Here is a 15,599-nt window from a genome sequence, read left to right on the forward strand (position 1 = left end):
GATTCAAGAATTTCTGGTTTAAAACCCCCAGGCCCATTCCTAGATACAAGACCTTTTCTGCATGTTTTCTTCTTTGTAGTATCCAGAAGGAATTAACTTAGTTTCTACCCTTCCTGCTATCTATCACCTCCTACTGTGTCCCTTGCTTCCACTTCTGCAAATGCATTGCTGTCTCTAACAACCAGCACACAGGTTGTTTATGTCTTCAGAGCTTTCTAGCTATTTGTTATATCAAACTAGCAGTCATTAAAAATGGCAATGGGTGTGCATGTGAAAAAGATTTCAGGACTGGGGGTGTGAGGTTACGTGGTAGAATGCTTGCTTAGCATACACAAGGCCCTGTGTTCAATCCACAATACAAAAAAAAAAAAAAAAAAAATGCAAACCTCTTGCAGTTTTGGTCCTTAGTCTAAAGTGATTATGACCCTGACTAAAATGCTAGCAGAAATCTAGTAAGATTTCTGTTTTCAGCTTCATTTCTTAAGGGGAGCTATTCATGAAAATTAAGCACTTCCCCCCACATTCAGACTTAATTAAGGAAGATAACACTTGCCCCTTTGCCTCAAGTGGGAATTCTCATTTTTAAAGAATGATTATTTTCATGTATCTTCTAAGTGTAACAATTGTGGCCCCAACCAGAAATCTAATCTTCATAGTAATTGCCTTCTGGGTCCTGACCCCTTTTAGTCTTTCAATTCCACCCCCACTTGGCCCCAAAATATAGCTTGTATTGACATTGTTATTTAAATTCTTTGCATTAATAATTTGACAGGAATTGTGGGGGAAACTGTCATCTAAAATGGCTGGCAACCAAAACAACAATGTCAAAGGGGACAAGTACACAAAACACTAATGTTCTTAATCTCTTCCCAAATTGCCAAATACTATGAATTTTAAAGTTCTGTTGTGAAATTTTAAAGCTCATTTATCTTATGATGAATTACAGAAAATATTTAACTGACTAAATCAGCTTCCACAAGAAAATGCCACAACATATTTGGTATGCCTCATTTTTGTCCTTGCTAATTAAATACCTTATACTTAAGTTAAAATAGGGTCCTTTAAAGGTTGATAAGTCAAACATTTAGAAGCAGACAATATTTATCTTGTAAAAGCTCTTTTTATGAGCCTAGTACCTTGATATTAAAATTGGATAAGAACAATTTAAAAAAGAAAGAAAAAACAGTCTTAGTTCACTTTTGAACACAGATAAAAAAGTACTAAATAAAATATTAGCCAAATAAATTAAAATATATATTAATAATACAACATGAATAGGTAGGAATTATCGCAGAAATGTTACAATGGTTTACTGATCAAAATTTCACTTGTTATAATACAGGTTAAATTATCTCAACAGATGTAGAAAGTTTTAATAAAATTGTACATTTATTTAATTATGAAAACTGGAAGTATATGTGAATTTCTTTCCTTGTGATCTGAATTCATACACAGAACACTTCTGACACCAAATGGGGAGTGGGGGCATGGGGGTTGTTGTTTTTCTCACACCAATGAATAATCTGAATCTCTGAAAACCAACTGGGTGTTCAAATTTCAATTCAATTCTGACACTTATCTGGAGTTAGTTGTGTACCCCACAGCTTAAGACTTGGTTCTATAAGACTGCCCCTGACTCCAGATGCCAGTTGCAAGTCCCAGGCCTCATGTACTTTCAACAGCAGTAAGAAGGGTGTTCTTTTTCTTTCTCTCTCTCTCTTTCTTTCTTTCTTTTTTTTTTTTTTTTTTTTTTGTGTGTGTGTGTGGTCCTGGGGTTTGAACCCAGAACGTTGTGCATGCAAAACAAGCACTGTACCAACTGAGCTGCATCGCCAGCCCCAAGAAGGGAGTTCTTATGACCTACCTCCTAATGTTCAATATTTGCTAGAAGGGCTCACAGAACTGAGCAAGACAGTCTACTTGTATTAACTGATTTAGTACAAAAGATACAACTCTGGAATAGCTAAAGGGCTGCATAAGCAATTAACATAGACCAATGAAACAGAAGAGACAAAACAGATTTATGTGAAAGTGTGAACTTTGCACATGGTAGCAATTGTCAAATCTTTGTTAGTTATGGTACATGACAGACCATCCCAAGTTTCAGTGGCTTCTAACAATAAAGATATTATTTCTCACTTGCAAACTTATCACCAGACAAAAGAATTCACATTCATTGACCAAAGGTAGTCAAAGAGCCTGTCCTGACAATAGTATGGTCAAGTCTATCCTTTAAAGGAAGACATGGCAAAGATGGAGTTAATAACACTGCTATAACAAAGCAAGTAGATAAGTGAAAACAAAACTCAGACTAGCACAATAAAACAATAAGTTCACAGAAAAAAGTCAGAAGATATTTTATGATATTGAGAAGACCATGGATTTTGGAAGAAATTATAAATCAAAATATAAAATACTAATATGTTTAAATAAACCATATTAAAAATTTTTATTCAGGACAGAAAAAGGTTGTTAATATATGATGATGGATTTGGAAAGAAAATTAGCATTACAAAAATAACTATTTTCTAGAATATAACAAAAACTCATAAACAAATTGCTAGATTATAAATTTTGAGAGTGATAATTTTTTTTTTTCTGTCTTGGTCATATTGTGTTTCCAGTGTTCAGATAAGTGCCTGGCAACACTGTTAAATTCTCTCTGGTCAACCTCTTTCATGTTTATCCCTGTCAATATTTGCTTCCTGTCTATTCATCCTCCAAACCAGATAAATTAGTTTCCTATTGCTGCTGTAAAAAATTACCACAAATCCAGTACCCTAAAGAAAATGCATTTATTCTGTAACTGTTCTGGGGGTCAAAAGTCCAAAATCAGGGTCACTAAACAGAAGTTAAGGTGGCAGCTGGGCTGATTCCTTCTGTCAGCTATATTGAAGACTCTGTCACCTTGCCCTTTCCAGCTTCTAGAGGTCTCTGACATTTCTTAGATCAGGGCTCCTTCCACCATTTTCAAAGGTATCATTATAGCATCTCACATCTCTACTTACTCTGATCTGTCCTTACATTACCTTTTCTGCCATTGACCATCCTGCCTCCTTCTTTAAAAGACTCTTATCTTTTGGGCCCAACTACATAATGCAAGATAACCCCCTCATTTAAAAATCCTTAATTTAATTATACCTGCACATTCCCTTTTATAATGTAAGGAAATATGTTCAAGGATTCCAGGGATTAGAACACAAACACATTTTGGGAGGCCACTGCTTAGCATACAACATTAGGGTTTCTCAATGTAGGTCAATTGATGTTTTTGGCCTGATAATTCTTGGCTATGGTGGTTTGTCCAGTGCACTGTATGATACTTAACAGCATCCCTTCCCTTGGCCCTTTAGATTAAGTAGCAGATTTCCTTCCCCTAGTTGGAATCAAATGTCACATGAGAGGCAAAATTTCCCCAAGCTGAGAATATTCATTCTATTCTGGTGATCTTTTCAAAAACCAATCTCTCTCAGGAAGAATTGGTTTATTGCATAGAATTCTTTATTCATTTCTCATTATTTTAAAAAATTATGACCACACCTCTTGGTATATCAGATTTCTCATCATCTGGCTGTACTTATGTCTCTTGGTTATTTCCCTGTCTTGCTTATTCTTCTATCCGACATCTGTCCCTGTTCTACTGTCCTCCAGATATACTTGTAGTTCCCCCAAAGAAGAGGCTCTCACACCCTCCTTGTTTTATAAACATTTTTCTGCCTTCTACCTAGATACTCAAAATCTAGCTTTAATGTCTGGGAATGTATACTTAGAGCACTTGAAAAGTTACCTCTATTAGATTTAGTTGGTGTTTTTTTCCCTCTTTTCCTTGCATTAGTCTGTGAGTTGTATAGAACTTTGACCATTTTCTTCATCTAGGGTGTCTAGTGTCCTTCCTAGAATATACTATTATCCACAAATGTCCTTTGAATGACCGAGTTAATGATGGAATTCAGTCCTCAACTTGAATACATTCTCCAGTGTCTGAGGCTGATGAAGACTGTTGCTCTAAGATCATGACAGAAAATAACTCCCTTGCTTTCTATTTCAAACAGAAAAGAAATTAATTCTTCCATTCTTTCTCCTGAACAGAATCTCGCAAAGAGATTATATCAGCTGTTTTGTATTTAATAATTTTTCAGTTATTTGATTCAAAATTAAGGTTGATACTCAAAAACTATTTACTTATTTAATATGTTTAAACTTAAATTAGAAAAAAACAATTCCTTTCATGAGAATTTGGCAAAACAAAGCTAAAATTAAAACACACACAACAATCATTGGTTTTACAACACTACGGAAAGGCTAAGTATGTCAAAGCAGTTTCCTTATCAGAAGAGCATGGTTAATTTTGCAATTTCAATTTTGACTTTGCAGGTAGAAAACTGTCACCTGGGTATTCCCAGCCTTCACACTGTAACAAAACCAACTGATTTGCAAAGTTCCAACATTAGCTATATGTTTCAAACAATAAAAGTGTTAAAATGGTTTCTGTTGCTGTGCATTTTATTATTCTTCTGGTAGTCTAATGTTAAAAAGTTTCTCTTAATGTTTAGAAACTGGAGACGTTTTAGTAAGTACTACTGAAAACACCTGCATGTAATGCTCACTGAAGACACTTTCCTTGATCCAAAGCTCAAATTAAGAGGGCTTTGTGAGAGACTGGATCTCTGTACTTGTTAAAAATATTCAGGTAATTTATGTAACACGCAGAAATTAAAGAAATTCCTCCTATACTATACTTTTATCATTCCAACTAAATATCTGCCCACAGACCTTATAAGGAAAGGGTACCAACAAAGTTTTATAATCCAAAGTATGTCATACTATACTGGGTTGAAGGAAGACTTTTAATCCCCATACAAGGCTAAAAGGTTTTCTTTTCCTCTAATCCATAATTTCTTAAGCTGTTTAAAATACTTGGATGAGAGTCAGTGTAACATGATTGATCTTGGTGAAAATATTTGACAAAGGCTGTGGCTTCCTTAGTTGGCTCCTGTATCAATAACCTTGAGCAAGTTACCAATCCTCTCTGTGCCTCAGTTCCTTCACTGAAAAAATGAGAATAACAATAGTTTCAACCTCAGAGGATTGCTATGAGGATGAAGAGTCAGTATTTGTAAAGCACCTTGAGCAATGCCTGGCACAGAGAAGCACTAGTATCTGGGATAATTACTACATTTTGTAAGGACTTTTTGAAGCAATATCAACTTGGCATCCTGCAGGAAACTGTACCCGACTACCATCAGTAACTACCCTTAATGAATAATAAACAAATAGGGATACAAACTACCCTTGAGTTCTTCTCTACAGCCAGAATGGACCTCTGAATTTCAGTTTAGCAACTTTAATAAAAGTCATTTACCAAATTTGGTTTTGATATTCGTAAATAAGTTTTGTGAATCCATGACTCAGATCCCTATACTTGTTCAAAAACTTCATTCAGCTGCCTACTGTCCCAAGAAAATGAATTCTACTTTTCCTTACCCTTTATTTTTTGCAATATAGTTCCTAGGAATATTTTCAATATTGTCTACCATTGTTTCCCAGCTTGACACTGTATCATTAATCATTGTCTCTCAAATCATATATTTTCTCATATTTGCCTTACAAAAATTTCCCTTAATTTTCCTTTCTATTGGTCTAGCACCCCTAAATCTTAAGGTAGCCACTCAATTCCCATTTCTTTCTGAACATATTCTAAACTACTATTTTTTCACTGAATTTCCCTACGACCTATGTCTTTTTTTGTACCAAGCATGAGATTTGTTTGTTATATTTTAAAATACCAGTATCTCTAACTACATTGTAATATCTATGTGTACAAAGATTCCTTTGTGTCACTGTGTACCCCAGAGCCTGAATTTGTGCCTCAGAGAGAATAAACATTATGTTTATTAGTAATGAGAAGCTTTGGAAGTAAAATTCACACTTAGTTTTAGTTCCTATCACATCCTTTTGGCAATTTCTTCCACTCATCAATAATTTTCCTTAGTTATGTACCTACATACTGTATATTGGCTACTTGAGGACATGAAGAAAGCTGTTTTATCTAATGTTTTGGACATTTCTGTTTCATCAACACTTAACTATGTTATTAGTGAAAAGAATACTGATAAGGAGTTAGAAAACTTGGGTTCTTTTGATATTTGTGTTAGTCCCTACATGTAATCATAAAAAACTCGGTTTCTTCATCTATAAAATATTAATAAAAAATGTCTTCTAACTACAAGATGATAAATATATATATAAATTTACACAAATGATACCCATTCACATATATATAGTTGGTCCAATTTCCTCAGGAAAACACAGGTTACTAAAAAAGAAATTTAACAAATTACCCAATTTTGATAGCATTTATTTTAGAAGGGTTATCTCAAAGCATTTAATTTTAATTCAAAAGAATTATATATGTACATATATATGTATTATTACATACTCATATATGTAACTAACAGAAAAGGTATTTAAGGACTAAAATGTCCAACCTTTTCAATTTCAGTTAATATTTGTTGAATATATTATGTGCAAAAAGAGCACCCTGGGAGCTATGGAAAGTAGTGTCATATATTTATGTGTGTATTAGTCTTTGCTGTGAGTAAATCTGAAAAGCTATGCATTGCTTTCAAATTTACAGAGTCTTACCCTTTACAAAACAATTTTAAACAGCATTCACCTCAGGACATCCAGGAACAAAATGGATGCATGGACTTGGGTAAGGCTCACTTCACTATATGAAGGTTTTAAAACCAGATACAAATATATATTTGACATATAAAGCTTTTTTTTCCCTAAAACATAATAAACCTATAGGAGAAAAAAAAAAAACAAATCAAAACTGTCTGCCCTATGAATTCCCCTCAGTTCTTCTTATCCCACTTACGTTAGGACAGGTATACAACAACACAGGCCTGCCAGACAGTGACAGCTTTGGATTTAAGGGCAGATTATAGGGTCAGGTCAGAAAATGTGTGTCAACGGGACAGTTCAAACACAGGGGCAAAACCTTAAAGAAAAAAAAGATAAGTGTGGAGGTTCTCAAGTCCTGATTTCCGCTGTTCTTTCGGTTCATTCGGCCCAGTTCCACAGTACACACTCACCTCACTGGCATTTCCTCAAAAATGCACAGGGCGAGCCTGAGGCGTGAGCCACGGCGCATGCGCCACAAGGGACCGTCTCGCGCCCAACCGCGAGGAGGTGCCCTCCGCGGGGCCTGGCGGGGCCGGGGCCTGGGAGGGGCTTGGGCCGGGGCCTGGGCGGGGCCGGGCCGGGGCTGGATGCGCGCGGGAGATTTGAACTTTCTTTCCAAGCAGTCAGGTTCCGCGCGGAAATAAAGTTGCGCAGCTGTTTTCTCTTCAGGCCTTACAACCAGGGGCCAAAGTGCAGACTACAGAGAATGGTGGAAGGACCAGGATGTACTCTGAACGGAGAGAAAATTCGGGCGCGAGTGCTCCCAGGCCAGGCGGTGGTAGATGTGCGGGGAAGTGCTGTGCCGAACCTGGAGAGCCCCGCATTGTTACAGGCAGCCTCAAGGGTCCAGATCTCTTCACAGGTGAGCTACTCCAATTACTGACCATGGAGCATGCAGAGAGAAATGGAATAAAATCCCTCCCAGGTTTCCAGCATCAGTAGTGCCGTATCTTTTTCTCCTGGTCCAAGTTCCCTGGAGACCCGCGTTTTCCAACGTTTATCTTTATGGGAAGGAGAAGTTGGTCCTAGCTAGAGCGCCCAGACTGTTATGCCTGAGCGGATAGAATCGATTTGAAGGTGTTTTATTCAAAGTCACCTTGCGTAACTTTTTAACAACCCAGGAAAAAAAAATGGTTTATTTAGGTCTACAGCTGCCTTTTCCACTATTAATACTATTCAGCAACCTCTATGCTTTTTCTTCACATTTTTAAGATAATAAGCTTTTAACATAAAATCCGAGCTTCTTACCTGACTAATATTCTGCAGTTGGTTCATAATGTGACAAATAACAAATAATTATAAAATTACACATAGGAAATTTAGCATTAACTTGTTACTCAATATTGCCATCTAATGAAGGAGCAGTCAAACCCAGTTCTGGATCCCTTAAATGAATTTTTTTTTTCTTTTTAAAGTAAATTGTAGCACAACTTCTTGCCACTCAGGTATTCATTGCAGATGGTGGAGTATTCATTTGGTAAGAACTTAGAACTGTACTGAAAATATTCTGATTAAGCCATCATACTTTTAAAGCCCTTCAGATGTGTGGATGATTGTATTTCATGGATACATGCATATTGTGCTGTACTTCAATTTCTCCTGCAAAGCTTCCCCATAGCCTTTGGTCCTAGAAAGAAAAAAGTTGCCAGCTATGAAATTAGCATATGCTTCTGACTTGAAAAAAAAATGAGGTTCTAAATCTGAGGAAATACTTTTTCAAACTTTGAAAAATTTTTGCATCTTCTTCCAGTTCCCCTTCTATTTATTCTGACTTGCTATATCAGTAAGTACTCTGTACTTTTTTTTTTAATTATCACGTTTCTCAAAATCATTTCAGGGTGCTGTAGAGATGAAATTTAATGGTTCTTAAGAATATTAATGTTTATAAAAATCATTCATTCAACAAAATTTTGAATACTGAAGGCACGCTGGAGAGTGCAAACAAACACTTCCCCTGTGTATCATGTATTTTAGTTGGGAAGATACATAAATGTTCATTGAAGAACAGCATAAAGAAATATATGTTGATAAGTTCTCTGTAGGAGAGAGACATGCTTCTAAAAGGACTTAGTTCATGGAAGGCTTTCCTGGGAATGAAACCAAGTTGAGGCATGAAGGGGTGAGTGGGAGATAGACAGCACCTGTGCTGAAGGGAGGCCTCAGAACAAAGAAAAAGAGCTTCTAGCATATGAAGCAATAAAAGAAAACCAGTGTGGATGGAAAAAGGAGAATGAAGCAGGGATGGTGGTTTGATATAATATTGATTGGTGGGTAGAAGGCAGACCACAGAGAACACTATAGATGAGACTAGGGACTCTGTGTTTGTCATAAGAGCCATGGGAGTCCTTGAAGTGTGACAAGATTCATTTACACTTCGAAAAGAAAGAAAAAAAAACTGGAGAAAAGCCAGAGCAGACAATGCAGTAGTCTACTGCAGTGATTCAGGTGAGGAACTGGGACTGGGTGCTGATGGTAAAGATTAAATGAGAGAGGAAAAAAAAAAAAATCACTCTTTCAAAAGTATAGGCCATAATGTTTAGCAATGAATATGAAATGAATATTCTTATCAATGTCATAATTTACATGATTCAACATTTTGTATTTTGTGTTAGGCCTTATGCTAGCTCCTGGGGATTTAAGTATGAATAAGATAAGGTTCCTGCTGTAAGAGTCTAATGTAATGTTTTAAATAATCACCTCATTATAATTTAGGCAAAAAGAAAGAACATTTCCTTTTAAATTTATTATGAATTTTTCTGGTTGCAAGGCATGAGGTGCTTTTAAATATCATTTAGTCATGAGAAAGAATACCTAAAAGGATTAACCTGATTCTACTGAGGAGAATTGTGAGGCTCTGAGTAAGTTTAAACCCATTGCCCAAGATCACATGAGTAGTAAAGGAATGAGCCAGGGTTTGATCTTTCTTCTTTCTCACTCCAAAACCTGTACTCTTAATTATGCTGCAGACTTGCATTTATAGCTATTATATTTTATACTTTAATAGAGGAATCTACAAATTGGAAGAGATCTTTGTGATTAGAATTAGAAGTCTGGTTCTATTAAATGGAATTAATAATATCCTTATGAGTCTTGATAAACTTCTAAGTATTCTGCCATCGCTTACATTCTAGGACTTTGATCTAAAAAATAATAGCCAGGCACAGTGACAGGCCTGTAGTACGAGCTACTCAAGAAGATGAGGCAGAAGGAAGGACTACAAGTTCCAGATCAGTCTGGGCAACTTAGACCCTGTCCCAAAATGAAAAAAAAGGGAAGAGGGTAGAAGTGTAGCTCAGTAGAGAGCACTCCAGGTTCAATCTCTAATACCCCAAATAATAATGATAGTAATAACCCTTGTAAACCTGAAAAGTCTTTTGCATTTGAGAGGGATGTTGGATCCATTCATTAAAACATGGTAGGTTGTCACAAACTTCTTGCAAGATCATTATTGTAACAGATGAGCCTGTTTTCTATGCATATATGCCAAAAAATTAAAGCTATTAAATGTTTTCTGCTACTGGCTTGGAATGATTCATTTTCTCAAACATCGTTTTAAAATAACAACTATATGCTATATTTTTTACAGTGAACATGAAAAACTTACAAATTGAGTACTTAAAATCAAATATTTAAATTTCAGATAATCATCACTCCAAAACCCCACCAAACAATAAAATGCAAACCCTGTACCACAGTAGATAACTGTCATCATGACCAGTTACTATTTGTCTTATAGCATTTCTCTTTGTTCCAATTTAAAGTTCATAGAAAACACACTTTAATGTATCTCTGCCTATGACAACTAATCCTCATTTTGAAGAAGAAAGCCTAGCTGTACAAGATCCCAGCATCTGCCAGTCATGTATGTACTCTATTATTCTCTGAGTTTTGATCCACTGTCTTGTCAGCATAAAAATTATGCAACTATGTAAGCACATTGCATAAAACTCTGCTGGAGCTTGTAGAACCGTATGGTAAGAAACAATCTTGGAATGTAAATGAATGTGTTTGGCTAATGAGCTTTGAAGAGTCAATCCTCCTATTTTAATTGTTGGGTGGATACAATATTTTAGTGAAATCAGTGTGTAATCTGCATGTGTTTTCAATCTCCTTTCACAAAGTAGGATATGAAACAGTTTATTTATAAGCGTTCATTTCATTCGAAACATGATTTCCTGGTTATTCCTATGACTTCTTAACATTTGATGCATGCATTTAACATTCTAGCTATTTTCATCTTTATACATCAGAGTATCATGAACAGATTAAGATTTAATAAAAGTGAATATATGGAGAAGAACAAAGTTTCTAATAGTGCAAAATGATTACAGATTTAAAAATAAATTTCATATTCCTTATGAGTATGTTTTTGTTTTGGGAATGCCTACTACATGAAAATAATGAAACCTCATAATAAGTTTTTCTCCTACCTTTCCCTTCTCCAAAGTGGAAAAAAGTCATAGCTCATTCTACTGCCATTATTTAAAGGAATGAATTAATTCACAGAAATTCATTTTCCAGCTAAATGAAGCTAATTTTTTTAAGTAGCCAAAGGAATTTCCAAATATTGTATATAGCATGCGTTATATACATTTTGCCTTCTTAGGGGGATTATTGGTAATTATTTCTCCTTAGTGACTTAGAATCATCATTATCAGTATCCAGAATTATAATGGATCATGAAATGGGGAATAACAGAGAGCACATATCATTGCATTATTTCACAGATAAGCAATCTAAAGGAGGTTATTTTCTGAGGTCATTGTAGCTTTTTTTTCCAATATTGTTCAGTGTGCTGTAGAGAAACAAACATCTGATCAACTTGGTTTTTAATTTATACTCTTTTTTACTTCCAATTTGAAGATTCTTATAGCCCCATCTTAGTTTTTGTGGTCGGGATTAAATTAGAGGACATATTAAACTCTTAGTGCCTTGCAAAGTAAATATCCTGGAACTTGTTCCTTTCTCTGCTACCTCAGGGCTTCCCACCAGACCCATTTACCTCAGGAACACCTTCTACCCTTATAAAGGGTCTGTACTCAGTTGATGTCTCTGGATAAGTGCTCAAAGGACCTGGTCTTTAAAAACTATAGAGTATACAGACCTAATGACCTTCAGTTTGGAGCTTAGAGACCATTTTAAAATTAGGTTTTCTGATGGTTTAGATTGGCAGATAAGGGATCTCTGATTAAGAGAATTGTTATATTATGGGAGAAAAGATCATGTGAGGAAGGATGAGGAGAGAATATGAAAATATATGACATTTTCTTCTCTGTGGGGAAAATGTGTAACTGTAGTAAAGTTGAAACATTTATCTATGAAAAAGTCTTATTCTGCTCTGAAAAGTTCATCTTCCTTGTTCACCCATGGATAGGCAGGATAAATGGTAATCAGCGCAATAAATCATGTGCTGTCTCTGAAAATATATGTTGTTTTGAAGATTTCATATTATTAAGCCACTTGAAAATGGGAAGGTGAACCCTACTCAATCATACTTAAAATTGTGGCAAAGGAGATTTTCATCTCTTTCAGAAAATAAAAAGGTTGAAATGTTCAAATAATACAGTAACAGGATTATAAGGGTCAATATGAGAAAGTCAAGTATATATTGGGCAATTGTGTATAGTTACAGAAAAGATAATAGGCTTGTGGAAATTAATTTTTGAATTTGTCTAGGCATCAGGAGCTTGTAGAATAAGGTGATAACCCTAGATTCCATAGTAGGACAAGGGAATAGCCTGTAAATCTTAGGTTTATTGTAAAAGCCTCACCCTGTTTGTACACAGTAGCTCACAAAATAAGTGAAACAAGCCATCATTGATATATCAGAATTTTCCATTAAAATGGAATTTTTTTTTAAAAAGTGAAGAGTATATTAATTGGCAAAATTTTTATTTTGTCCCAAGTGGTATGTAGAACTCATTTTAGAAATAATAGTATCTAAGTGAAGCTCCTGAATAATGGACAACTAAATTAAATAATCTTTACCTGTAATTTTTCAATTTTTCTCCAAACAAAAATGTAGTATTAAAAAAATTGTTTTTAAAGCAGCTGTTTAGTGCTAAATAAACATATCTCTCTCTCTCTTACACACACACACACACACACACACACACACACACACACACACACTGCGGGTGCTTTGGGACTCCTTGCTGCACATGCCTCAATCTCTTTTCATTAAACATTTTAATTTATGGGAAATTCTGGTAAATGCAGTATTTTACTTCCATGTAGCATTCAATAGTTATGAGAATTTTGTCCTCTTACATTTAAATCTTACTCCATTGCAGATCACGTGAAAATAAGGGACTGAGAGATGTTAATAGATTTTTTTTAAAAGGACGAAACTCAAACGCTTGGTTCCAGTAGAATTTTTTTTGCTGTGAAGTCTTAGAACAGGTCAAGCAAGATGGGTATGGTAGGGGGAGACAGTGAGCCTGTTTTTTAAAGCTACACTGAATTTTAGGAGAGAAGAGAGAAGGGATCTGTTTAATCCTCCATACATTTGCCGACCCCCAGGCATTGTGTAAAGCCCTTGAAGATACTAGCTAAACATAAGTTACAGCCTCCAATGTGCTTTTACAGATAGGGAAGAAATACAAGTCACACACAAATAATAATTCAGAGTAGTAAATACCATGACCATGGTTTAGAAAATGCTATGCTAAGTGTGACGAGTAGAATGTCTCAATATTATTCAGCTGCCCAGGAGGGAAAACCCTAGAACCAGAGAGAATTACAAATTATATATGTAAGCAAGGATGAGGTTATACCAGCATTTCATTTCAATTCCCAAACACCTCATCAGGTATTTAAAAAACTAATTCTTGAACATATTTAAGCCAAGGTCACATAGCATCTTTGGCTTGAAGAGCTTCTGCTGCACAGAATTGATTTGATAGATTCAGGTAAAGTGAAACACAAGTATTTCTCCACCTATAACCATTCTTCCATTTGTCCTTCTGCCAATAGCTGTGTTATAATATTCATATTCATTGGGCCATAAACATCTTTTTCAGCATTTGTATGCCCTTAATTTCATGACTTTCAATTTTTCTTTTTTGATGTCATATTTATGTTGTTTTCAATTATGGAACATAGGTGAAACACCAGTAGAACAGGTAAGGCAATTTTATACCTTTAAAGATTAGGTTTGAGGTTCTCTTTGAGGCTCTGTCAGGCAGGACAGCATATTTCACTTTTCACTGGCAGTTGTGTAAAGATATATAATGGTCTCATGCATTTTAAGTATATTGGCCTTTATATCTTTGGACTATTCCTTCCAAGCACAACAGGATTTATTTACAAGGACAGTTATTCTCCTTTGTCTTGTTAATAAGTGGCTTGTAACCATAAAGGTTTTAAGGACTATCCACTGAGATTTTCTTTTACTAAATGGCCAAATTTTCCATGTTTAGATCTTTATAAAATTTCTGATAGTTAACAGTGTAGATAAATGCTTCAAAACAGTCTTTGATGGCTTGAGGGCTTAATCCTGCCAGGAGGTTTGAAAACTACTCCACAGCATCAGCTATGGGTGAAGTTTCAACTCTGCTCTTGATAAATTAAACCTTGGCATTTTGATAATGGGACCCTCCAACCAGGCTTTTTCCCACCAGGGCTTCTCTAAAACTCTAGTCACTAATTATTATTACATTGCTAAATCCAGTAGTCCAGTCTCAGCCTTCGTCTCACTTGATTTGTTGGCAGCCCTTGACATATCGTACTCTTACGTGGAACATGATTTTCACTTGCTTCTAAGATACTGACTTGCTTAGTTTTGCTTCTACCTTGCAGTCTGCCTTCTCAGTCACCTTTGCTGCTTCCTCCTCCTTCCTTCTGACTTCATAGTGTCCTTTTGCTGATTCTCCCCCTGGAGAGCCCGAGACCTAGTTCCCGTGACCCTCTTTATCTATATATCTTCCCTGTCTCATCCAGTGTTGCAGCTTTAGATACCATTTCTCTGCTGATCATTGAACAAATCCATGTCTTCAGCTCAGACTCTTCCCCTAAACTCCAGACTCCTATATCTGTTTACTGGACTTTTTTTTTTTTTTTTTTTTACGGATCTTTATTTTTATTTATTTGTATGTGGTGCTGAGAATCGAGCCCAGTGCTTCATGAATGCTAGGCAAGCACACTATCACTTAGCCACAACCCCAGCCCTGGACAGTACTTTTTAATAAACCTCTCAACTTTAACATATCTAAAACTGCTATCTTTCCCTTCCTAATGTGTTCTACTCAAATCTTCCCCATCTCATTGGATGGCATTTCTCTTTTAAGCTGTTCAGGCTAAAAGTAGATTATTCTGAACCCATGTCTCTCTCCTCCCACATTAAATTCACTAGCAAGTTACTTTTTGTCTTATCTTCAAAATATGTTTAAAAATCTGACCAATTTTCACTGTCTCCATTGATTCAGATCTCTATCTCTTAGCTGGATTTTTCAGTAGTATTTGAAGTATTTTCTTGGCTTTTAGCCCCTCAACCAAAATTCTAGTCAGCAGCCTGGGAGAATATATAAAATAATAATGTAGATCATATTTTTCTTCTGTTTGACTACTATCAGAGAAAACGTGACTGCTTAGATTGTATCCTTTTGGCTACTCACTCTTATCCTATTGTGAAAGCTAATCTAGCTCTCAATTTATGAGATTAAAAATAATAACATGCCAAAAAATCAGAAGTTAAAATGTAGACCAGACTTTAGGGCTATGGAATTAAGAACATACCTGGAGTCCGAAGGTTGGTACATCAGTTCAACCTTCAAAGACTATGTATGTGGTCAGCAGAGATAATAAGAAGTGAAAGCCAAGAACAAGTTCATTAAAATCAACCCAGTGAGAGAGGATAATAGTTTGTTCTGTTCTGAGAATAATATTGGAGACTCTCTCAGATGGTAAGG

General features: G+C 35.6%; 1 protein-coding gene across 1 annotated transcript in view; it reads left to right on the top strand.

The window, feature by feature from the left end:
* Positions 1–7,278: 7,278 nt before the first annotated feature.
* Positions 7,279–15,599, top strand: part of Neil3 (nei like DNA glycosylase 3) — a 43,952-nt gene continuing 35,631 nt past the window's right edge. The window contains exon 1 of the mRNA XM_005325536.4: positions 7,279–7,552. Within this exon, the coding sequence (XP_005325593.2) occupies positions 7,397–7,552 (156 nt within the window). The 5' untranslated portion in view covers positions 7,279–7,396. The remainder of the gene's footprint in view (positions 7,553–15,599) is intronic.

This window comes from Ictidomys tridecemlineatus, chromosome 14, assembly GCF_052094955.1.
Source record: "Ictidomys tridecemlineatus isolate mIctTri1 chromosome 14, mIctTri1.hap1, whole genome shotgun sequence".
Taxonomy (NCBI): Eukaryota; Metazoa; Chordata; class Mammalia; order Rodentia; family Sciuridae; genus Ictidomys; species Ictidomys tridecemlineatus.